Genomic DNA, 26,024 nt, shown 5'->3' on the forward strand with positions numbered 1-26,024 from the left:
TTGCCCATGTCTGCTATAGGACCTCACATAAATAAACTAAACAGATTTTTTTATTGAATTGATTAAAATAAAAAGATAACTTATAGGTTTTTTTTTTATTTTTTATTTTTATGAGTGGTTGTAGATGTTGGCTGTTGGCAGAAAGGATTTTCTATAACGGCCTGTCTAACACCACAGCCTTATATTGAAGACACTTTGCTGTTTAACAATCATTTACAGAGGATGCTCACCCTTGTCCATAATTTTCCTCATTTTAAATAGAATTATTCTTTTTGAAAGAATTCTAGAGGAGTTCCTGGAATGCTCCGGGTTCTGGGACTGACACTATATGGATCTGGTGCCCTATTGTGATTCAGTGTCTCCGGTTGCCTCTTCTGAGTTTTTTAAAGAAAAAATGTATAGAAGCAGGAGGGTCCATGGCAGTGAAAGATAAAACATTTGAGGTGTGAGAGGAAAGCTTTGTTTCAAAGGAGGGCTGTAAATTTGTTTGACTGTGGGAACGAGAGAAGAATACTGAGCTTGTTCCTGAACTGAACCTATTGAAGAATGTGTTCAGTTCATTGGCTCTGTCTAGACTTCCACCTTACTGATATCCCTTTTGATTTGAGGCTTATGATCCTATTTATCCTTGACCAAATCTCTGATATTGTTCCTGGAGTGTGTTTTACAGCTTCCTCCAATATGCTTTGTTTTATGTTGACCTTTAACACTCTTCAATATTCCCCATCTTACTTCATGAAGGCTTTTTTTTTCTTGCTTAGCAGTTTCTTCAGATCACTGGTGATACAGGGTTTATTACTAGGGAAGTATCTCACACTTGTGGTGTGTGGGTGTTGGGGGGGGATGCAATCAGTCATTGCATCCTCTCCATGTAGCTGACACAGTGCATCCCAGTCTGTGGCCTCAGAACAACCTTGCAGGGCTTCTTTAGCTTCATGTGACTTATTTCTTCCAGTTCTGTTGGTTCCCTCTTGTAAAAGAGCGAACACTCTGAACAGTGAAAAAAGACTGTAATCTGATTTTTCAGGATACGTTCTTATTTAAGAGATGTATGATTTCTTGACATTTGCATAAAAAAAGTCCAAAGTTTTGTTTTCCTTGGTGTACCAGCTAATAAACAAACTGTTGGATTGTTGACAGTTTAGCAGAGAGTGAGGCATGATTACAATCACCAGTTACCGCCACAAATGCATTTAGCTGTTGTCTCTGTAGCCAAGCAACAACAGAAACGATGACATCACATACAGTGTTGGCAACAGCAGAAGGTGGTATGTAAACAGTTGCCAAAACAGTACTAGTGACATCTCTGAGTAAATATGGAAAAAAAACTCACAGTTCAATATCTGGGCTGCAGAGATTAAACTTCATAGTAACATATTCTGGATGACGCCATCTGTTGTTAACAAGCAATGTCAACCCCTCCCTTGAGTTTTCAAGCCTTATTTAAATCTCTGTCTGTCATAAGGTCAGAAAGGCTGGCAGAGAGACAGTAAAACTGCTTCAGTAAAACACAAAACACCCCATATTAATATTCTGGGGTTCCTAGGACTAGGAGTTTGTCTAACTTGCTGCTCAAAAATCGAATGCTGCCCATAAAAGATGGCTTGAATTTCCTTCAAGCCATTGATTTTAACTCTGCAATACAAAAAAAATCCATATATCTGATGATAACACAGCTTTAGAGATACTAAAAAAACTTTAGAACTGATCTTCTAACATATTTGTTTTTTATCTTATCGAGAATATGAATAGTTTTCCTTGAGTAAGTTTCTGTTCTGTAAAATGGAGAGAATATGCAGTTGATTAGTTATGTGGGAGGTTTTTGTTTGACTGAGCATCAAAAGAGTTATAGATTAGTGTTTATTTTCTGATCTGAATGTAAGTTAATACTTTGTTCTGTAACCCAATCTTTTGCAGTCATGCAACTTGTAGTTTATTTCTGTTTGGTTCCCTCACTGATTTGTTTAGATCTCCTTAGGAAACGCTGCTCCATTTTCTCTGGTTTACATTTAGTTGGTCCATTGAGAAGCTTTTATTGATAGGAGAAAACCTTATAGCACAAATGTAAACGTCTTTGTAAACTGCTTGTTCTCTGAGTTTCTTCTTATCATTTTGACATAATAAGAAATGTTCCAAAGTTGGTTCTCCATTAATGTGGGCATGCAAACGGGATGTTATTTCTTTTTTCTGTTGTTTCTTACACTTACACTTGGATAGCACGTTGTTCTCTGGTGGCAAAATATGTTAAAAAAGTGTCTTTGAGTAAGAAGATTTTAAATTTGCACTAAAATGCACCTAATAATCAACACACTAAGATAAATGGTATCAAACTTTGTATGGTAGAGTATCCTCTTGAATCTAACAATACTAGCAGGAAAACTTGATTTTTTTCATGGCCTCAGTCAGGAATAGACAAAAAAGATAAAACGTGAATAAAAAGTGCTCAATGTAGCGAGAAATTATTTCTTGCAGAAAAATTGAAAAACAATCAGATTTTTTTCACTTAGAATATAGTCGCAAATTTTTCGCCTTGTCATAGTTCTGAAGTTTCTGACATGTGTGATTATGGAGAAGTAAAGAACTGAGAGAGTTTCACTAGTTTTCAGTATAAAACCAAAGGGCAGGTCCTGTAAAATATAAAAGTATTTAACTTTTTCCCAACTTGGTGATTTAGAAGTTTTAATATGTGAATGTGAATCTTAATAAGCAAAAGAGCTACATCATGAAAACAAATTTACAACAAACCAGAAGTTTAAAGTAGTTTTTTTTTTCATTCCAATGCATATCGTTGTAAGTGGTACCAAAAAATATTTTATTGGTTGAAAAAAAAACATGTGAAAACAAATGACTAAAACCCCCAGAAATTAATGTTTCACTCAGTCATCACAATCCTGTTATTTCTAGATATTTTTAATGTGGACGATTGAAATGTAACAGGAAGAAGTTTTAAATATCAAAAGTTAAAATTTCCTGTTTTCTGAGTGTTTGCAGGAATCATAAAGGAGACACATTTTCAACACAAGCATTTGTATTTGTATTCATCATCCACTTAGATTATACAGTACAGTAAGTAATGTTTTAAACAACAGTCATGGTTGATTAACTTTATTTGTAATTTATTACCATTGAAAATAGGAGCTATACACAGTATAAAGCAGCATTTTATAAAAATCAGCCGGCGATACCAAAGATCCAGCAGTGTTTATAAATTCTACTGTAATTAGAGATTTTGAAAGCAACTCTTTGTGCTGCCGTAACCCAAGTGCTGAGTGACATCAAAAGACACAGATTTTGTTTTTCTAAAGTTAACCCAGTTCAGTAATGCAGAAACCCATTGTTGATATTTTTTTATTCATATTGAAAATAAAGCTAAGGCTCTATCAGACCGTTTAGTGTTGGCTGGATGGGATCACCTGTTAAGTCTGACTGATGAGGAATTTGAGGGGCAACAAGATCTGACCAGTTTATTCCAACTTTATGTAAGTATAGCAAATACTTTATAATAGCCTCACTTAATCTCATGTTATACTGGGCAGATTATCTGATTTTATTGGTACAGATTTGAACCCCTTGGTATGGAATTGCTAACTGCAGGTGTCTCAAAACTTTACAGGCTTTTTATAGAGAGCTGATATTTGCCTAAGATAAAAAAAAAAAACTCAATTGTGAAAGCCTTCATAACAAAGGAGTTTAATTAATATATGTTTTAGGGTAAATGTCCTTTATTTATCATATTTTTATGCACTTGTTATGAGAATTTGCTTCATAAATAAAACAGACTGGGACTTGATGTTAAAGAAGCAGTGGGTTTCTAGACAAAGTAACTTTGGTTATAAAAACCCAAGGTGAAAAATCAAGATCTTAATATTGGCATTAAATGCATATTCATTTCAAAATGAAATTCAATAAAAGTGTCTTTGTGCTCACTCACAGTTACTACAGCGGTTCCCAGGGCAGCACATAGCATCTCGATGGCAGCGCTTCTTTCTCCTGCGGCAGGACAGGCAGCGAGACGGAGCATGCTGGGGGCTGTGGCAGTAGCTGCCAACACTGCACTCCTTGTCGTTACTGCATGGATACACCTGCTGGGGACAAAATAAAATTATGAAATATAACAGGTAAGAATATTTTAGGGTACAATAAATAAATGAATCACAGCATTTATCAACATTCTACTTTATGGAATATTTTGATCTATAACCTCCTGAATCCAAACAACTGTGTGTCTAAGCGTGAGCATGCTTGTATAAATGAGGTTTCTCTGTAAGAATGTTCAATAGCAGGCGTGAGTAGCCACAGACCTGCCCCTCATGGATATGAAGCAGACAAAAATGAAGTCAGAACACAAGAGCCTGAGGGCCAAAGCAGGGAAAACAGCAACCTCAACAGGAAGAACCTCAGTCACAAAGTATTTTCAAAGGCTTTAAGAGTAAACCCCAGTGAGAAACTTCATCCATAAACGGATAAATATGGAAAAGTAAGGAACTTCCCTGAGAAGGGCAGACCAAAAATAGTACAAAAGAGCATCAACAACTTATCCAGAAGGTCAAAAAATAACAAAGGACAATACCTATAGATTTGTAGGCCTCATTTATCTACCGGTAAGTCCAAATTTCTACAAAAAATTTGTATATATATATATATATATATATATATATATATATATATATACATATATATATATATATATACTATAGCTTCCACTACTGATCCTAAAAGAAAACAAAGTCCTGTTTTACAATTACCAGGCAACATCTTGATAACCTGAAGACTTTTCAGAAAATATTCTGAGGACTGATTAGTCAAAGTTTTGGCTCTGTCAATGTTTCAGGATTAAAACTATTCTGCAAAGAAGAGAGTGCAAAAAGTCCTCCCCAGTGATGTTAAGACTATCTTATGAGTTTTTGCTTGACTTTATTCTTCTGGAACTAAGACCCTCGAATGCTGCTGTAAAAAACTTTGATACAAAACAGCTATTATGAGAAAAAAGTGGTTACATCATTGCTTTTCATCAATATTTATCTTTTATAAGACATTGTTTAAAAAGTTAATCTGCACCAATCACAACCATCTATTTTGTCTATGATTTATTACAGTTAATTGCCCTAGACTCTGACTGTAAAGTTTGCAGGAGTTCAGATGGAGTTTATGAGTATTTTTATGGGGGTTAAATAATTCCAACATTTCTTTTCTATATCAAAATTATCTTTATTGGAACTGTTCTCTCTCTAAAAAGGTTGCCTTAAATTGAAAATAAATGTCATTAGGATTGTTTCCCTTTCACTCAGGCCCCTCAAAGTGTTCAGGGCTTTAATGAGCTGGAAAGAAAGGAAATTTTAGCAGGCAGTTATACTCCTTCATACTTAATCTAGCTGAAATTCTGTTTTGGTGCTTTGTACTGAATGACTAAATATACTTCAAAGGGTAATAAAAGGAACTGAGCTCACCAGAAAAACAAAAAAGACACACCTTTACAGATATAACATACAGTGAGGGCTAACTCACATTTTCCACATACAGAGAGAGAAGTGTTATTGGAACCAGTGTCTGAAGAATTCCTTTCACATGCAAGTCCTTTTGTTCTTGGACTTGGAGCAGGAGCAAAGGCGTTTGGCATAAAATGCACCACAAATCAAATAAACTTTGTAGGCATGCGAAATAAAGCAATGAAATTTGCACTGAGTTAATCAGGAGATAAAAATTTGAAATAAAACAGCTGCATGAAAGGCTTTCTAGGATTCAGCCCCCCTGTGTCCGCAACTCCTTCTTGTATTTCAGCTATTTATATCTAAAAGTTAAAAAAAAAGATCAAAGGTGTGAAGTTTCCCCACAATCTAACACCAAAGTAAACATACCAACAGCAGAGAGGAGAGGAAACCCAAACTAACGGTGCAAACTATGTTGTATGATTTGCAGCCCGACATCAGAAAGGCTTGTTCTGCTGCCACACCAGCAGCTCCACCGCATCCACATTCAGCTGGCACCGCGCTGACAGACCTGATTTACTGTGGTTTACCACTGACAAACATGAAACGCTCAACATTGGACTGAGCATGACATATCCCGACTTAGTCCGGCTCAAATAATTAGATCCACAATCATAAAAAAAACACTGAGTTTAGAGTATCAGTGTCCATATGGATGGGTGGTCATGCCAAACAAAGAGCAAAAGAAAAAAAAACATAACAGGGTTTAGGGTCAAGAATGTTTGAATCAACAGCATCGATATTTCAGTGTGTTATAATTTCTTTCTCCTGTGCTTCGGCTTTGGAAAATTAACATGATTAGACTTTACTGGACGGTCGCCAGTCTGCCTCACTGAGCTGAAAACAGATGGAGTCGATGACAAAGCCAAAGAAAAATTAGCTTGAATACAAGCTGTATGCTCATCCATCATCATGTCAGATTCCAAGAAATCAAACGCTTAACATGTTGATGAAAGTAACAGAGCCCTGATGTTTAATAGATTTTCACCAATCCCTCCTAAAGTAAGAACAAAGATGGTAAAAGTTTATTCAAAGGCTTTATGTGCTATAATAAAAGGAAAAAGGGAGAAGAATAACAGATTTTTTAAAGTTAATCCTTTCCCCTTGTCTCTGGAGCTCATTATTTGCACATATTTAAATAATTTTACAAGGATTAAAACGGTGTGAACATTATCTGACTCAGAGCAGTATTCCATAAAAATAACAACAACCAGGATTTGATGGTCTCTGGTATGAACTTTACAGTGGAGAGCTTACATCTGCTCCAACTAAAACAACTGGTAAATTTACACAAGGCTACAACCGATTAAAACGTCCTGAGTACTTTAGAGTTATGATTTTGTTTCACTTGTACTGCGTGCTTTACCTACAAACAAAACAATAAAAGGTCAAGCTCTAGCATGTGCATAAAGAAAGATTACTGCTGTTTTTCAAACTGCTCCTTGCATCTTGATTAGAAACCAGTAGGCTGCATGAACCTGCTTTAAGATGGCTTTATAAACACTAAGTTCCCATTTGTTCATAAACTGTGGTGCCTCTTTTAATATCTTCATTTTGTTTTTCTAAATTCTTGTTGGAAACAGCAGCTCTGTTTATAAAGACATAAATATCAGGGTTAAAGAGTGTTCAACAACATCAACTGTTGCTTAAAGCAGCTTTAATAGATTCGAAATTAGGGATGCATGTTATTGGATTATTGTCCTTTATCCAACATTTTACAACCCCACTGGTTGATGACTGATACCAATATTTTTTTCCCGTGGACCTTACAGACACTATATAGTTTTCTCCCTTGTGTCCTTTGCAGTCATTGCAAATGGCCTTTTGGCGATCTGTTTCTGATACTTAAAACATCAGTCGGGTGCATGTGACCCACTGGCGCAGGTATAATTATCACAAAAAACAGTGCCTTATATTTCAGTGAATTATATTGGTGGAGTGGCACATGTCGGATATTTAGTTTTTTAATCTAATATCGTACAGATAGTACACCGATAATATTTTGCTTACCTTATGTGAGTCAAATGCATCTGTTTGCTGGGAAATAGACCAAAATCTATTGATTTGTACTTGGTGATCCTCTACAGAAATTCAGATTGGGATCCAAACAATTTGTCAAAAATACATCTTCGTGATGTAATAACGTCGTCCTTAGATGACCCTCTGAGGGTCTTTGCTTTTCTCGCCAGCTGTGGAGCTTAAGTTGATCTAAAACTGCAAATAAGAATTGGACTGACCCTCCCTCCGCCCAAAAGCTTTACAAATCAAAGGACAAAGAAACAGCAACTATCTCCGCCACTTCGACCTTTTTTTAAACCCTTTAAGCATGCAAACTACTGTTGATTATAATGTGTTTTTTTCACATAAATTTATCCTTAAAGATTATTTGGATTGTATAATGGAGTATAAGGGCCAGGCTAGAAATTTTTCTTTCTTCTATTTCAAGAATAAAGTTGTAAAATTACAAGAATAAAGTCGTAATATTAAAAGAATAAAGTCCTAAAATTACAAGAAATACCATCTTCCCTAAAATGAGGAATGTGGAGCATTATGTGAATTTATACATTGGCTCTGGTTTCACAAATAAGGAAATCTTTTAGCACCAGCATCTAATTGGGCAGTAGGTCTAAGTGGTTACTGATTGGTTGAGCTGGTCGGCCGTCATCTGCTGGTCCACGCTCCAAGCTTTCTTTCTGAAACCAGTTGTGGTATGATGACTTCATTCTCATAATATTACAACTTTATTCTCATAACGTTACGACTTTGTTCTCAACTTTGTAGGATTATTGGTAAAAAAAATAAACAAAAGTAAATCTAACATATGATTAAACAGCTTGTCAACGTTTCTTCAGCATCCTTTTTCTCATTCTGTTGGATATTTTCAGCACCTCACATGACTGGGGAACAATTTGGCCCACACGTCTTTCCAGGGATATTTTAGTTGCTTCTGTGCAGCTCATTTAACGTACCTTCAGTGAGGGGTGAACATACATTTATATATACATGTATTTTAAATCAGTACTATCATCTAATGAAAGATCACAATAATGGTATTTTGAAGTGATACCAATATTGTCTAATGAAATATTGAGATTTTTGACAAAATTATTTTTTTGCACCCCAAGTTTAAGGTAGAAAGAGAGTTTTAAAGTTATTGATTTTGATCCCTTTTGTGAGACATTTTGCTGCCCAGAAAAACAATAGTTGTCTGACGGGCGGGCTGACGGTGGATGCAACCATAGGGTCCTGCAACCACAGGGTTGTGGGTTCAAGTCCAGGTTCTGGCTATCACCTACTGATGGTGGTCAGTGTGTAAATGAGTGAATAACTGAAAGTGCTTTAGTCGGGTTTTCTCACTTGAAAAAGCACTGCATAAGTACAGGAAATGTATCATTAAGCTCTTTTAAAAGTGATTTTGGAAATAGGTCCTGCATGCTCATTACATTTCTTTCTCTGAATTTGTCTTCTGTATTTATTTTTTGGGACTGTACATGTTTTGCTCAGGTGTTAGCATATAAGTAATTTTAAGAACTATAACTCATTTTTAAAATGTTTTAGGATCTTTCATTTATTCTGTTAGATAAATATTTCTTATATACTTCATTAAAGATTTCACACATTTCTACCTTGCCTAACTGTTCTGTTTATAATCCGGTGTAGACCAAGTTCCAGCCAACAGGACGATTATTCCAGAATAGCTTAATATACAGATGATTAATGGATCAACTCAATCAAAGCAAGGTACTCAGATCTTGTGGCTACAGAATAAGTCCAAATCATGAAACCTCCATCACTATGCTCTGCTGCTGGTTTGAAGAGGTAAACCTCATATGCTGTTTTAAGTTTTCTCTAAATATGGAGCTTTAAACTACAATCTGTTCTCATTTGTCCCACATGCATTACTCCAGAAAGTCATGTCTTTTATTTAGATGTAACTATTTAAACATTACTTTTTCTACTATAGTCTTTAGGGAGAAAATTACTCTCTCCTTAAACCAATCAACACAGCCACATTTGTTGTTCTCCTTTTTTTTTCCTGGCCATCCTGTCAGAACCTAAGGCAAGTGAGGTTTAATCGAGCTTTTGGTCTGTTTTGTTTTTCTAATTCCTCTGAAAACTGCGCTCTGACTTCTGTAAGGATTTCTTGGGATCTCTAACTACACAGAATGATTACTGCCATTCTTGTTTTCCCAAACAGTCATTGCAGTTTGTTTTTCTTCATTGTGTTTAGAGACTCCTGCATACAGATCATCAGCCCTTTTTATAAATCTGTCCCAAATTTATGGTTAACAAAAATTTCCTCTCTGATTATTGCTTATATTTCCATATTTGGCACCATTTCCGGACAAAAACATGTTTCAGAGTTGCAACTTTATGTAGTGGTGAGCACACTGTTTGTCTGTGTGTGGACTCTATAGGGTAAGTAACCAGGCATATTGATCAGGAACTTTGTTTGGACCTCCACCTGGATAACAGAGCATCTCACCCTATCCTACAGAGGAAGCTAATTTAAATCCCCAGTATCCTGGATCATGTCCTTTATTTTTAACTTTTGTAATTTTTAACTCGTGTCTCTCTTCATCCCCAGGGACCGATGCACATCTTAAACCACATCCACCCTATCAGTGCTCATAAACACTTTACAAAGAAGTCAGAAGTACTCTAGTTTCATTGGACTGATCTGCAATCTGGAGAGGAAAAATCTACTTCTCCAGTTGGGAACCATGATTACAGGAAATGATTCATCAATAGAGGTTAAACAAATAGGGTGAGCAGCAGGTTGCTGTCATTTCCTAATGATTCCTGACGAAGAATTAAGGATGTACTTATGTTTTCCTAGTAGAATATTTCTTCAAGACTTTTTTCCGGCTCTAACCTTTCTTGATATGAATCATTAAAAACAAAAGCAGACATGTTGTTTTGCTGTCTGCTGCTATTTTTAATACATGGAACCAGTGTTGGTAAAGATACATAAACCAAGTTGCTAGCTAAAGTTACTACTTTAGATTAGATTCAACTTTATTGTCATTACACAGATACAGGTACAAGGCAACGAAATGCAGTTTAGGTCTAACCAGAAGTGCAAAAGCAGAAAGTGCAGGATAAATAATGGTTCCATAAATACAGGACATGGGTTTCTACTGAATGAGTATAGAAATGAATACCATTATGAATAATAAATATAATATATAGATCACTAGTGTTATGAACTAAATTTACAGCTGGATATTTGCTGAATATAATATACGGGTGGATATTACTATAAAAAGGGTTTTTACAGTTATGTACAATAGCATATATACAGATTGGTTTTACTATAAAATGAATAAATTTTCTGCAGAAAACTATTTCTGCAGAAAAGCAATTTAACTCAGTAATTGCACAATTAAAGTAACTAGTTACTAGTCAAAGTAATTATGCAGATCCTTTTCGCAATCTAAAATGTAGAAGAATTTAGATAACTTTTCTGTTCCTGAAATTTTAAATACAAGTGGGAAAAATTATTAATTAAATCTGAAAACACTGTAAAGTAATCTGCACAATTTTGGTGTGTGTAAATTTGATAAGTGAGTTGCAATAAAATTATATAGTTGTTTCTCTATAATAACATAACAATAAAGCAAATTACATATTTTATATTTTTGCAAGTTATAACCTTAAACTGACAATAAAAAAGCAGCATGAAGCTGAAGCAGACTTTGAAGCTGAAAAAAAAAATCCTTTTTCAATTTAAAAAAAAAGTACACTTTGCAATTGAGCTAAACAGTGGTTGCATTATTACAAAACAAAAACGATAGCAAGACATTAACTTTGAGTGAAAAACATTAAACTGTGCAAAGAAAGAACAGTAATATGTGGGCAGCCATCTGTCGATCAGTGATGAGATGATTTGAGGAGCTTGTTATTGGATTATAGATACTTCTATGAAATATAAATAAAGTCTTTGTTCTTGCACTAATGAGCAAATCATTCTCAGTGAATCACTGGTTCTGTGCTCTCATCTCGCCTTAGTCCCGCCTTACAGCTCCTCAGCCAATTAGCGCAACGTATGCCTCTACCTCAGCTCCGCTCAGCCAATCAGCATCACATATCTCAGCTCACTGCTCATGCCTGCAGTGAAAATCTCTCCCAGCAGCAGAGATGGTATGTTGATAAAAAAGTCGCTTTTATTGACTAAGCCGTAGTAACATTGCATTAAAACGCAATTAACATAAAGGCGTTACCAAAATATGAAAAGTAAATTAAAAATAATGCCATTGGTACCAACTCTTCCTAGAAAACTAATTTTTGTCAATCATAAGCTGGATGTACCTTATTTTTTTATTTTATCATATCACTTTTTAGCTGCTACTATAATCATTTATATAAGTAACATAATTCCCTTTTCTTAAAAAAATACCTGCTCAGCAGAGTTGTCTGCTATGTTGCATAATGTGAGATAACAAGTCACTGAGGACAAATAATGATACTGTGTACCTGGGTGTAATTTAAGGAAGCCTTACAGGTATTAAAAACTGAGTACGGCCCAGCCCTCTTGTGCCACATCCTTTCTTTTACAACCTTCAGCCCTCTTTTAAAGCACAAGCTGTCATTTTACGTTTCTGTCTGAAGATGGATTAAACGTGCGGTAATTGGACTGGAGACTATGGTGTTTGGAGAGGACCAGGTTGGCTGCCGTCGGACTAATCACCCCTTGGCTCCAGCCCTATGCCTAATAAACAGACATTAAGATGGTCCTCACCCCCCCTCAATAAGACAAATAGTCATAGTCCTTAATTAAAACAATATGTTGTAACATCAGTCACTGCTTTAATCTCATATAATACTTCTTGGATTTTGTAAAATTACATTTTTTTTTTTCTGAATTAAGGCATCACCATCAAAGCTGGAAGCTGTTTATTAGGAGAAATGCATGCATTCCTGAGGATTGCTAGGGCAAACACGAGCAGGAGATGAATTTGTTGGAAATATGAGGAGAAGTTTGGGAATGTACAGCTGGAATTTTTCTGCCACTGACAAGAAAAATGTGCTGTTATCTAAATACGAAGACAGGCGGGGGCCAGACACATGCTGGGCTGCCTCAGATCTGTCCGACCGGCCAAGCTGCAGTTTTAGATCAGTTACAATTGATTTTAAGGGCTGTGGCGTAGAGGAGGACCTGAGGACACCTCTTCCATCAAGACTGAAACTGAAAGACAGATCTTTGAAAGCTGGTGATACCTGAACCTCAAACAAGAGCTGATAATCTGCCCTCTTCCTGTCGTGTTTTAAAACACCTCCTTTTCTATCTCTGAGGGACATTTAGATGCATCATCCTCATCTCATATCTGCTCCCTTATTTTTACCCTCACACATAAAAGCACAGCCCTGGATACTGCACAGGAAGTGGGTAAACACGGTGTACACTCTGAATACCCAGCCCCCCATGCTGGTGAGATGATAAAGGAAGGGAGAGACGGAGAGGTTTCCATATGGGAAACCTGAGGTTTTGTGCTGGTAAAGCACTCCTGCTGCGGGAGCAACAATCTACAAGGGATTTACTGCAGGATATACATGGCTTTGAAAAATCTTTTCTAGTCTCTGAGATCCCGTATTTACCTCCATACACCCATGCCAAAGGGATGACATAATTTCCAAGGAAGTTCTCTGTGATGCATGTAACAAACATTAGGTTATGTCTGCAAAAAACATATAACAAAACAAAACCAAAAATTAAAAAAATTAAAATTCAACTATTACAGCAAAAGAACATAACATTTTGCAAACAGTAGATTAGCTTTACTCCAATTGCTAAAAATCCCCCTTTGGGACTAAAATGAACAGAAGTAGTCCTCATTACCTTTGGTGGTTGTGTGCTTTTTCATATTAGTGTGAATCCATGGTACAAGTTCAAACTGGAGGAATTTTACCTGACAACAATCTCATCATAGTATCCGTGCCTTTACAACAACTAATCATCATTCAAAACAGTTTTTTTTATAGTTCCAGACTGAAGGATATCCTCGCTTTCCCGCTGAACTGCTAATCTAGATTACATTCAGCCCCAACGTCTTCTGCAGGGGTCTGACTTTAAAGTGAAACAATTAATCGGATTAATCATGATTAATTGATTATTGATATAATTGTCAGAGATGGGAAGTAACGAAGTACAAATACTTCGTTACTGTACTCAAGTAGATTTTTCTGATATTTTTACTTTACTTTACTACTTATTTTTATGGCAACTTTTTACTTCTACTCCTTACATTTTTACACAAATATCTGTACTTTCTACTCCTTACATTTAAAAAAATTGGCTCGTTACTTTAGTTTTGAATCATTTCAATGGAGTTACTGTTATTATTTTTCACGTCATCAATACCAAATTCAATCTAATTGGATGGGAATCTACGTTGCATTTGACGCACCACTACAAGATGAATCGACAGATTCGGCGGTATTCATTTGCGGCAAATCATTGCAGCTTGGTGGCGGTGGCGTTAGCATAGTAGTATGGATAACGAGATGATTGAAAATGAACACAACGGAGATCTAGTCCTATTGGCAGACATCCATTTAAAATGTAGGCAACGGCATGAAAAAAGTGGTTTCTACTTTTACTTTTATACTTTAAGAAAATTTACAAGCCTGTACTTTGTTACTTTTACTTGAGTAAAGAAGTTTAATCAGTACTTCCACTTTTACCAGAGTATTTTTAACACAAGTATCTGTACTTTTACACGTTATTGGAGTGTAGAAACACTACAACATGCTTTTAGCTGACCCACTTAGAGTGGTATTTAGACCAATATTGAAAAGAAATATAGATAGTTAAGATAAAAAACAAACTTTTTACCCAGAACCTCTCAAGTCAGAAGGTTTTAGTTTCAGCAGGTTATATTTCATAAAAAGTCTTAGAACGGTTGTCTATCCAATTATTCATGAATTAATTTAAATAAACAAATTAATTAATGAAATTTCTAAGTCCAAATTTGCCAAAGGTTCACATGTATTAGAAATACTGATAGAAGCCATTTTATTTAAAACACTCAAATTGTACTCAAATACCATGAAGCCCTCAGTCCTCAATACCATAAATCCAACTCTTGGCAAAACTGTTATTAGCCTGAACATGCTTTGCTAACTTTACCAAGTGCAACTAGGAAGACAACTACAGTTTTAAGAGGCATGATTTCCTGAAAAGTAGCCAATAACAATTTACTTTCTCAGGTTGGTTCCACCATCAAAGTGACAAAGGTTGACATGAGAGAACAGAAACAGAGTAGGAGAGAATCTACAGGTGTATAAATAGAAAGCCACGAGAGCAGAAAAGGCGCATGCACTCCTGGTTTTGATATATAGTATTGAATCTGCATGCATAAACAATGAAATTGCTCTCTCTGTCTATATCTTTTTCTGTCCCCTCTCCCTTTCTCAGACCTCTGACCTTTCCATCTGCGAGTCCACTGTATACAATTTCAATCCCTAAATGCTTCATACATACATAGGCTGGACAGTGGCGCAGTGGGTAGAACTGCTGCCTTGCAGCAAGAAGGTTAGAGCAGTGCGCTTGTGCTCTGAGAAGGTTGCAACTATCCGGCTTGATCCCCACAGCCTCCACTCCGGGTCCCTGAGCAAGACCCTTAACCCCAGACTGCTCCCCGGGTGCAGCACAGTGCTCCCCAAGGGGGAGAGTTAATTTCTCCATTGTGAGATCTATAAAGATCTATAAAGTTCAATTATTATTTCTTTTTTCTTTTTTTTTTCCGATTCACAGCCTAGGGTCTTTCTGTATAGAGTTTGCATGCTCTCCATGTGCATGTGTGGGTTGTCTCTGGGTACTCCAGCTTCCCCCCACAGCCCAAAAACATGACTGTTAGGTTAATCTCTTTAGGTGTGAGTATGTGCATGACTTGTTGTTTGTCTTGTTTGTCTTGTCTCTGTGTTGCCCTGCGATGGTCTGGCGATGTGTCCAGGGTGTAACCCGCCTCTCGCCCGACAGCTGGACAGATAAGATAGGAACCAGCACCCCTCACAACCCCAGCAGGAATAAGCGTGACAGAAAATGGATGGATGGATGGATGGATGGATGGATGGATGGATGGATGGATGGATGGATGGATGGATGGATGGATGGATGGATGGATGGCTTAAAACATACTTACCAAGCAGAACCTTACAGCAACAATCATAATGGTCTACTTCTGAAAGCACATCTGATGGTATACAACCTAGCTGCAGGAAATCAATCTTGGCAAAAGAGGAAAAGAATACATGCAAACAAACAAGCTCTTTTAAAAGTGCATGTGGAGAGCATGTTAAGGGTGTGTGTACTGTTTGTGTGCAGATTTGGCACACATCTGACTTCATACTAACTGCTTTTTTTTTCTTTTATGCTCAAGTTTTCAGCGGATAATACTGTCATGGTTTTAGAAGTGGGTAATAAAGACTGGTAGTTGACAACTAAAGACAACAGTAATTACATTTGTGTTGGCACACTATATCAAGCTTAATCATAGAATGACTTCATCATAAGCATTAAATACATGCTTGTGCTGCTGAGCAATGCTAATAATATTTAGACATATGTTTATGTGGAGCTATAAAGTAAAAATCACATGCAGGTGAGGCTATGCAAGGCCTTGTAAATCAATTTTTTTTTTTACTTTTAACCTTGTAGAAATGTTGACAGTAAGAGTTTGGTTGTCCATTCCACGTGTTTTGTTGATCAGGAGAGGCTACATTGCTTAAGATAATTTTTAGGGTTGCTGTTGATCTTTGCATTGCCTTTGCTTCTTAAGGGTCTTGTCTGGTATAGGCAAAGGTAACAACTTTGTCCAGGTTGGACTCTGCTGCTTGCACTAGATCTTGTTTATTGTTTATTGTTAGGAGCTAAGTTAGAGGAGGTTATATTTGCTTTTGTAGGGAATGTTATTATAATGGTTTCTCTATCTACTATGACAGAGGAGCAGTTTGGAGAAGAGAAGGTTACCAAACTGTTGTTGGAAGTCACCACAAAACCATCATCTTAGGCATTGGGTAAGGGACATTTTCTAGCCATACATCCAAAGCCATTTACACCATAGATGCCTTCACCAAATTGCACTCACATTAATCAACTGACTGGAAGGCACCTTGGTGTTTAATGCCTTGCCAGGGGATGGAGGCCCACCAACATGGGTGGAAGTTGGAGTTGAACCTGAAATCTTCCAATTTCAAGACAACTTCTTGACCTACTCTACCATACTACTCTGATGGACACGTTTTTGGTGTCTGTCTGATGATGGCAGGAGTAGCGTCAGCTCCAGCTCGTAACCTGAAGCCATGAATGGTGTTAATGAGCGCCAGGGGCCTGAAGGAGTCAAATAAACAATGTGAGTGAATAAACAGACTTCATATGCCCTGGAAGCACAGACGGCATGTATCAGATAACATAGGGATGACTGTGCACCAGTCACTCACACTAACCATGTCTTCAAACACTGCTTCTTTCATCACGCAAAACACATGTGTTTACAAGCGGGACTCTTTTAGCACAAGTCTCCAAAACCTAGACTGTCTTTAGCTTGAGCATACAATCTGGATTGATCCGACATGAGGGAAATGAACTGCTTTAAAGAGTATCTTGAGAAAAGGGGCTGTGTGTTTTGTTCTTTTTCAAAGAGATACACACAGGATTCATCTGTCATCAGAGAAAACACCACTAACAAGGGTCAAAAAGTGATACTTCAGTTCATATGAAGTGAGATTCCTGGTGAATATGCTTAGCTATCCAGGATATTGTAAGTTCAAAAGAGGATTAAAAATATACGAAACCGAAATCAGCTTTTGTCGCTAAAAGCATTTGAAAGGCAGGTGTTTCCTGCTTCTTCCAACTCAAAGGAAGCGCCTTGATAGAACTGTTAGATTAGTGATGAGGTGATTTCTAGAGGATCTAATACTCATCTTTTAGTACTTTCTATTTTACCACATAATGAGGAACCAATGGCTGTAGTGCAAATTTACCCTTAATCAGTAAAACACAGAATTAAGTGGAGAAAAGTGTGAGCTAACCTGTCAGTAAAGTGCCCTCCCCCACCTGTCTGACATCACCATTGTTTTTTGTGTCCAGACCATCATGGCTGCCGCTGTTTGTAAGCTAGGAAACAGACACTACATTTTCAGTACTTCCGATTTCAGCTAATGCGTAAGGACACTTAAGCCAAAGCGGTAATGTGCCAACATTCACCATTATAAGGGCTTTTTAAATTGTGCTGGCAGTAAGGAAGGAGGTGGGAAAAGCAAACAGGATGCTTCCTATCAATATTTTAGTTGGCACAGGGACCTCTTGACGTTACTACCCACTGCTAGGAGCTATATGGTTTCCCACAATCCTTTGCATGACAAGTTGCATAGGTCGGACCACATCACAAAAAAACAAAAACACATTAATTCTTTGTCCCATCAACACTGCACCTCTGAGAGCGATCTGTGCCGAGTTCGGACCGAGCTAGGATCAGTTTACTGTGCCGAGCTTGGTTCCTTACGACCATTTTCAAATAACACTAGCACGGTTCCTTGCCTCCTATCGGTCCACGATACTACAGCTCTCAAGATGGGAATTACGCAAACAAAAATGGCGGCCATAATATTGAGGAAGATATGTGCCTGGACAGCATCCTTGCACAATGTTCTTTTGATGCAATTTATTGTTAAAAGGCTGAGAAGAAGTTGATGTTGTGAACAGATGAAGAGATCTGTGAATCCCTTGGCAAAAAGTAGTATACTTGAAGTAAATTCTATTAAGAATACTTAAGTATAAGTATAAGTTTGGAAAGTATACCCGAACAATGTACTTCCTTAAACTAAATTGGGACATTTTTAAGTTTACTAAAGTCTACTTAAAGTAGACTTTAGTAAACAATAAAGTAAACAATAGTATAGTCAAGTACACTTGACTTGACTTGTTAAGTGTATGAAATATAGTTTAGAATAAGTAAACTCTAAGTGCACTGCCTGATTGTAAGTATTAAATTGGTGCACTTTTAGTATACTTCAATAAACTACTTTTTGCTAAGGGATTGCAAAGCCATACATGCTGAAAAATGAGTCCACTGACTATAAGTAGGAGATGAAGCGGTCTGCTCATGCGCTCTGTTATCAGAGAGCAGATGAACCCTTCTCAGCACTACTGTTGAACGAGTGGTTCGGTTTTGTCCTGCACAGTCCAGTTCAGTTACAATCCATTTACTTTCAACAGTTACCAAGGTTACTGTGCTCGGACCATTTCAAAAGTGTAGTGTAAATAGGGGTTTTGTGTGCTCTAAATAAAACATGCTAATGTACACCTCTTCATGTGTTTTGGGTTTTATAAATGAGAGCTTTAATCATAAGTAACATTTGTGTAACTTGTTTTTTATGGTTATTAATTCATTTATTTTGCAGTAATTTAACAAACATCATCCATATTAAGTAACGCACATGTAATGATGTCTGTAGGGGCTGAAATTAGTCTTCAGTTACTTCCCTACTCTGGTCAGAGTTCTTACTGTTGACCCCGCGAAAGGTGAAGGAATAGGAGCTAGGAAGGGACTAGGAGCTACAATTTGCTAAAATCAGAATGACACTACATCTTACTAAATCAATTATTTGCATTAATTTGTCTCTCTGTAGCTTACCAGTTGAGTACAAACCTGTGCATAAATGGTGCTTAGGCACTACTAATAATGGTAGGGTGCTTCCCTCTTTTTTTAATGTTTGTTAGCCTGGTGTTAGTTTAACCTCTGTGTTGTTTTGATAGGCAATCCAATTCACCTTCTTTTATAGGAGCTACATTTTCTGATTGGAGTGGTTAAGTGAAATGTTTGCATTTTTGATGTAGAAGTGTAATACATCTACATTTCTTTTTTTTATTATTTAGCCCTAAATATGGATGCTGTTGTTGGTCCTTTGCTGCTTTCCAGTCTCTTCTGTAGGTCTTTGTTTGTTACCATCATGTTGTTCATCGACTGGGTTAGGCGATTTAGTGTAGCTTAAGCTGGGCATAGACTGTACGATTTTTTAAAACATTGGACTCTGCAACAGCTCACACTGTACGACAAAAAAGTCACCTGTGCACGAAAAGTGCACAGGTGACGATGTTTGTTCTCACTCTGTGCAGCCCGACGTTCTGATGTGATCTATCTGCTCACGCTGTATGTCTAAAAACCACGTCGGACTCAGCTTCGCAGTGAGATGGCGTTACACGGACTCGTCTATCCGGAAGCCAAACAAGTAGAAGAGGAAAAAGTGTTGATGCCTCCTGTTAAATATGAAGCTCATTAGAGTGAAACATGTTGCCTTGACAATTTGTGCAATTTGGTGTGGTGAAAGCCCTAAAAAGCAAAGGCTACGACTTATTTGGAAGAAGACATGGCTGAGCAGACGTGGCTACTATGGCCTGTTAGTTTTACAGAAAGAACTCAATTTCACTCGTACCCCCGCCATGCTTCTGGGTTTTCGTCTGACGGGAAGAAGAAGAAGAAGAAGAGGAATCTTTGTTTGCGCATGACAACTGAGCGATTTGCGCACAACCACCTTACAGCGGCCAACTGAATTTCAAAGATGTTTGATTTTCTCCCGACCTTACGATTCCTGATCAGGAGGTGGTCGTGAGAGGCTGATCACCCCTCCTTACCCCCTGTACTCTACAGACACACGATCAGGTTGAAACTCAGTCCGATTGAAAAATTCTTGCACGACTGGAGAATCGGCCCGAAAAAGCCAAAAAATCGTACAGTGTATGCCCGACTTTAGACTGAAACACTTTTATTTCTGTGATTTGTTTCAGGTTAATCTTCGTTTATGTAAATAAATTTTTTAGTTGTAATTTTCCCTTTAAGAGTGAGAGTGATTATGGTTCTAATTCAACGTTAATATTTGTCATATTCTATAATGTGATCTAATATATCAAATAATATTGACCAGTTGGATGAAACTGCTTCTAGCTTCCACATAACAAACCTGTGTGCCTTAAAGGCAACTTTAAAGTGGGGTTGATGCAAAAACGCATATCTATAATAAGATAGTAGCTCTAAATTTGAATTGCACATTCTTAAGTCAGACTCAAACAGCCACATAAGGATCTCTGGTTGTTTGGAGAGGTGGGAACACTGATGCCTGCTGGCATCAGAACAACAATGCTGTTGAGAACAGTGCAGAAATGTCAGCATCTAACAAGGATTAATGTCTTTTGAAAGGAAAAAATGCAGCCCTTTGCCATGAGGTTGAACATAATGCAGATGAATACCTCAGTGCAACCAGAACCCATTTGGTCTGGTACGGTGTTGTACCATAGCTTCAATGTCATTAAGTTTTTTTTGTATACTTTAATGAGACATTAATGAAAGCTCCAAAATGAGCAGTCTGTTTATAACATACATAGGTAATTTAGAAACCATTATACACTAAACCCTACAGTACTTTTGAGGCTTTCACTGTTTTAGAAATAAAATTTGTTCAATTCTAATTTTAATACAGTGCAATACAAACTTTGTGCTTGCTTTCATACCTTTTCACAGTCAACCTATGTTGCTAGAGGATAGGGAGACAGGGGAGTCCTTAACGTACAATTGCTGCACAGATTTTTTCAATGATATTATCTTAATTTGCACCGAATAAGTCAGATGTGATCACTAAAATGCTTCCTGCAGCAGCCATTTGTCATACCTCTGGCATTTCTTTTTACTATCATTAACTTGATATGTTTAGGTGTAAATAAATAAATAAAAATACAGACAACAGGTGCTATAGAACTGCGTCTGTCTTATAAACTCTCTCTTGGGCACCCCAGAGGCACTGAGCTGCCAGTAAAATCACATCAAAAGGTGTAACTGGATCTATTTTTATCATGGGTGAGCAAATCTATTTCAGAAACATGCCCAACAACGATTCACCAAAGGAACATAATTCTCACAATGCAATTCCTCAGGACCTTTAGGAAATAAGAAAATCCTGCTCTTTTGCTTTTACAGAAATACATGAACACAGATTGAGCTAGCATTCTGTTTTATTTATTCGTATCAATGTAAGGTGCTTTAAATTAAGGCCAGGCTAGAGATTTATTTTTTATTTATTTCGAGAATGAAGTTGTGACATTACGAAAATGAAGTCGCAACGAGAATAGTCATAAAAATACAAGAATAAAGTCGTAACATTACAAGAATAAATTTAAAAAATTAGGAAAATAAAGTCGTAAAATGAAAAGAATAAAGTCGCAACGAGAATAGTCATAAAATTACTAGAATAAAGTAGTAACATTACAAGAATAAATTAACAAAATTACGAGAATAAAGTCATAAAGTTACGAGAATAAAGTCATAACATTACAAGAATAAATAAAAAAAATTAGGAGAATAAAGTCGTAAAATGAAAAGAATAAAGTCGTAACGAGAATAGTCATAAAATTACTAGAATAAAGTAGTAACATTACAAGAATAAATTTAAAAAAATTACGAGAATAAAGTCATAAAGTTATGAGAATAAAGTCATAACATTACAAGAATAAATTTTAAAAATTAGGAGAATAAAGTCGTAAAATGAAAAGAATAAAGTCGCAATGAGAATAGTCATAAAATTACAAGAATAAAGTCGTAACATTATGAGAAAAAAGTTGAAAAATTATGAGAATAAAGTTATAAAATTACGAGAATAAAGTTGTATTTTATGACAACTCTGAGTTTAGACCGCCCACAAGCTCCTGATCGGTTCTCTGCCTTTTCCTGTGTCATTGGCTGTCTCTGCTGTCACTCTGACAAGCTAAAGATTCAAACATCTGATGCTCTGCTGAATTCAGTCTGTGATATGATGGTCATGGTGCTGAAGTCCTGAGCGCTACTGTAATCAGAACTGTTTATTTCTACACTTTCTGGTACTCTTTGGATTTTTGAGATATCTTTAACAGTCAAGGAGCTACTTTATTTCTTTTATATCTTTTATCTCTATGTATTTCTTTTTTAATGCTTTTTTAAATGCTTTTTTGTAGCACTTTGAGGCCTTTTTGGTTTAAAGTGCATTATAAATTAAATGAATTATTATTATTATTATTATTACGTTAAGAAGCACGCAACTCTGTCAAAGGCGACAGATGATTATAAGAGGGAATCTGCTTCTTTAAGTTGGACATTAGTTCTTTTGATTGGGTTATGTAATCCAGAAGGGTTATAATATCAGATGTATTTATTTACACATATCTTTGAATTGGTGTCAGCTGACAAAAAAGACCATAAGTTAAATTTCGAGAAATGTGTAACAACCTTCTTGCACCACCTTCACTGGTTTCATAAAGCAGTATTTCCATTTCAAGGTATCCTCATCGTTATAAGTGTATAAGGTTAGAGCAGTGCGCTTGTGCTCTGAGAAGGTTGCAAGTACCCGGTTGGATCCCCACAGCCTGCACACTGGGTCCCTGAGCAAGACCCTTAACCCCACGCCGCTCCCCGGGCGCCCCCTCAATGGCAGCCCACTGCTCTCCAAGAGGATGGGTCAAAACGCAGAGAGTGAATTTCCTCATTGTGGAACAATCAAGGGATTTTACATTTTTCACATTTAGAAAAAGCTCTCAATAACCCTGTAAAGTATATCAGTTTTATCGAAAGTGCTAATAAATAAAATAAAGTGTATTATTGTTATATATTATTATCAAAAAGGGGAAAATATTAAATCTATGAATGTGACTTTATACATCAAAACTATGTATTTTATATACAAATGTGTCATAAAAGTGGATTTTTGCACCACAAATTAGTCAAAAAAACAAAAAAAACAATCAATTTCGAAAAAGGGACACTAAAACTAACTTGATATACAAGAAAACAACTTTTACTGCTATATGTGATATGAGTTTTAGTAAAAAATGCTTGTATCTTTTCTTTTTTCATCTTGTTACAGGTGATGAAGCAGACTGAAAATGTTTTGTCATTGTCTCCTTTCTATCTCTTCTTTCTTTCATCTTTTCTCTTTTTTTCTTTTTTCCTTTTCTTCTTCTGTTTTTCTGCTCTATTTACATTGCAGTGTCCATATAAACTGTAAAATTCCCTGCATAATTATAATAAAGCAATTTATATGCATGAAACAAGTGGAGCTATATGGCAATTGCCATACTGCTACACTTGTGAAAATCTGTTGGCATCAAGACAATTATTCTTATTGCCAGATTGCCAGACAGGACACTGTTAAAAAAAAAAAATGCTTGTATCCCCCGAACCTCTAAAATCAAAATTTCGTCCTTGCTCAACTGTGCACTACATAGGTAGCGCCCAGTCCCTGTTGACTTGGTACACTGTGCAAAAACCAAACGAAAGCTGAAAACCTTTTTAGTTGCAGATGCTACACAGGAAAATCGATCTAGAAATAAGCAAATATTTCATAAACTAATTCTATTAACCCTTAATTTGAGTAGGTAAATGAGATAATTTGCAAATGTAATGAGGATTTTTACTCTTAAAATAAGATATTTTGATTAAATGCACTTGAAATTAGACAATGCAATTGTGTTTTCTTATTTTAAATGTAAATTTACTAGTTCCATGGCAAAATGTCTCTTTACGAGGCTCAGCGTCTAATTATGCAGCAGGGTCCTATTGATGGGTAAATGGTCAACTCTTCATTTATATTTTCCTTCTAAAATCAAGAAGAAATTCATTTATTTTAAGAAAAAATGACTTATCTAGATTTGGATTTTTTCCTGTGTAGAGGAGCTTTGAAAGCTTGGCGTCCTGGGTGTTAAACCATAGCATAAAGAGTGATGATATGTCAACCACTGACTCACAGTTTAAGCAAAGCAATTGCAACGTGAGAACGTAACCACAAATCAGTTTTATCATACTGCTACCAGGGTTTTCTCATTTTCAGCTTCAATGTGCCCATTTTCCAGCTGCTTTTATCACAATAATAAGCTTTACAAATGATGCTGAAAATCTATTAAAACGTCCACCGCTTTGGAAAGAAAACCACACAATGATTAGTTCATAGGAATTATTAGCCGTATAAAAACATCACTGGATGATGAGATGCAGCAGATTTTTACTCCACTGGAAAATTTTCTGAAAATCTTGAACAAACATTCACAATAAAAATATATGAGATATGAACTCTCAACTTGCCATAAAAGCTTCAAGGCATCTTGATTTGGCATTGAGGTGGTCCTTTACATGCATATTGCTCCCCCCCTCTAAAGCCTATCCCTTCAAAACCACCAAAGATTGTTGCAGTGGCACCGATATAAGCAGCCGTTCAATTTGTGGTTTGGCAGTGCTGCTTGAGGTTGGTTTTCCACACTCCGCAGAGGAGAGTGTGGCTTTTCCAATAATTCCTCCATCGAGCCGGCTGCGTCTGCTGTCAGCACTTAGCAGGTATTAGAGGACATCACCGCAACAGCACATTATATCACAGAAAAAAGGTGAATATGATAACTGAACGCAGATTTGTTTAATCTGAAAAACAGAACCGAGCAAAGATTGAGAAAAGCCAGTCGCTGCTCAGAGACACACAGCGAGGTCTTTTTTAGACCATCAGAACTTTCATTTTTAAACCCTAACAATTAGATTTAATGTTATAAAGCCACGGAAAACGGCTTTATTAAAGAGCCAGTCCAGATTGTGGGCTTAAAGCAAAATGAAAACCTGATCAGAACTGATGGTACTTTGTTGAAACAGCAGGAACTGACAACTTTCTGAGCTGGTGTTAGTGTATCCCTCAGAGGCCCCTATAAGGCTCCCATAATCCCAGCAAGCGTCTGGACCACTTTAATGGCACTAAGACCCAGACAGAAAATTACCCACAGTGTTAACTTTTTCTCACATTTCTGCTGCATTAATGATTTACTGTTGATGTAAGCAGCTCCTGACAGCGGCGTCAGGTTTGAAAAGGCAATTAGGGATTTACAAGGGGTCAAAATTTCCACTAACGATCCACACATGACACTCTTGATTTCATTTTTAATCTGTCATTTTGGACTTTGATCCTAAACTTCGCCTCCAAATCATAACTTCAAATTCGGGGACTCAAATAAAGTGTTTGAGACTTTGGATTGAATTTAGTCAATTTTAAAGTCTAATCCTCTCAGTTTGATCAAACCAGAGTGAAAAATCCTCCGTTTAAAGAATCCTAAAATATGGTTGATGATGACTTCATCTTAGTGTCTTTTTTTTTTATCTCAACGAACAAAAATGGATAGTTTTAATGTTCTTTTTAAATTAAAACTACTCAAACCACTGGATTAGTGGATTATTCTGCGCTTATCAAATATTTTTCTTAATTTGCTGTGACCTTAAAAAGCCTATGAGATTAATCAAATATTTATAACTGAAGTTTTTAAAGCAATAAAGGCACCTCAAAAGGCTAGAATAAAATTTACAGTAGCTATACCATTTAAAATGTGAACTGAACTAATCAGAGAATTATATTTGCAGTGAAATAAAACCATTAATTTATGTGTAGAAGATAACTCTATTTTAAAGCTTTTAAGGATTTGAAGCCAATTCCAAAAACTGTGACTTGGAAAATTCACCTTTTTCTCCCATTTATTTCACAATAAAGACA

The 26,024-nt window shown here is 36.5% G+C and overlaps 1 protein-coding gene across 2 annotated transcripts in view; it reads right to left on the reverse strand.

Moving 5' to 3' along the window:
- The window catches only part of dkk2 (dickkopf WNT signaling pathway inhibitor 2), a 35,553-nt gene that overhangs the window by 8,069 nt on the left and 1,460 nt on the right, over window positions 1-26,024 (reverse strand). Inside the window, exon 2 of one of the 2 annotated variants that reach the window (XM_015390348.1) lies at window positions 3,932-4,082. In XM_015390348.1, the coding sequence (XP_015245834.1) occupies window positions 3,932-4,082 (151 nt within the window). Of the gene's footprint in view, window positions 1-3,931; window positions 4,086-26,024 lie in introns of both variants that reach the window. The other variant, XM_015390347.1, reaches the window with a different exon arrangement.

This window comes from Cyprinodon variegatus, unplaced genomic scaffold (genome assembly GCF_000732505.1).
Source record: "Cyprinodon variegatus isolate N-32 unplaced genomic scaffold, C_variegatus-1.0 Scaffold494, whole genome shotgun sequence".
Taxonomy (NCBI): domain Eukaryota; kingdom Metazoa; phylum Chordata; class Actinopteri; order Cyprinodontiformes; family Cyprinodontidae; genus Cyprinodon; species Cyprinodon variegatus.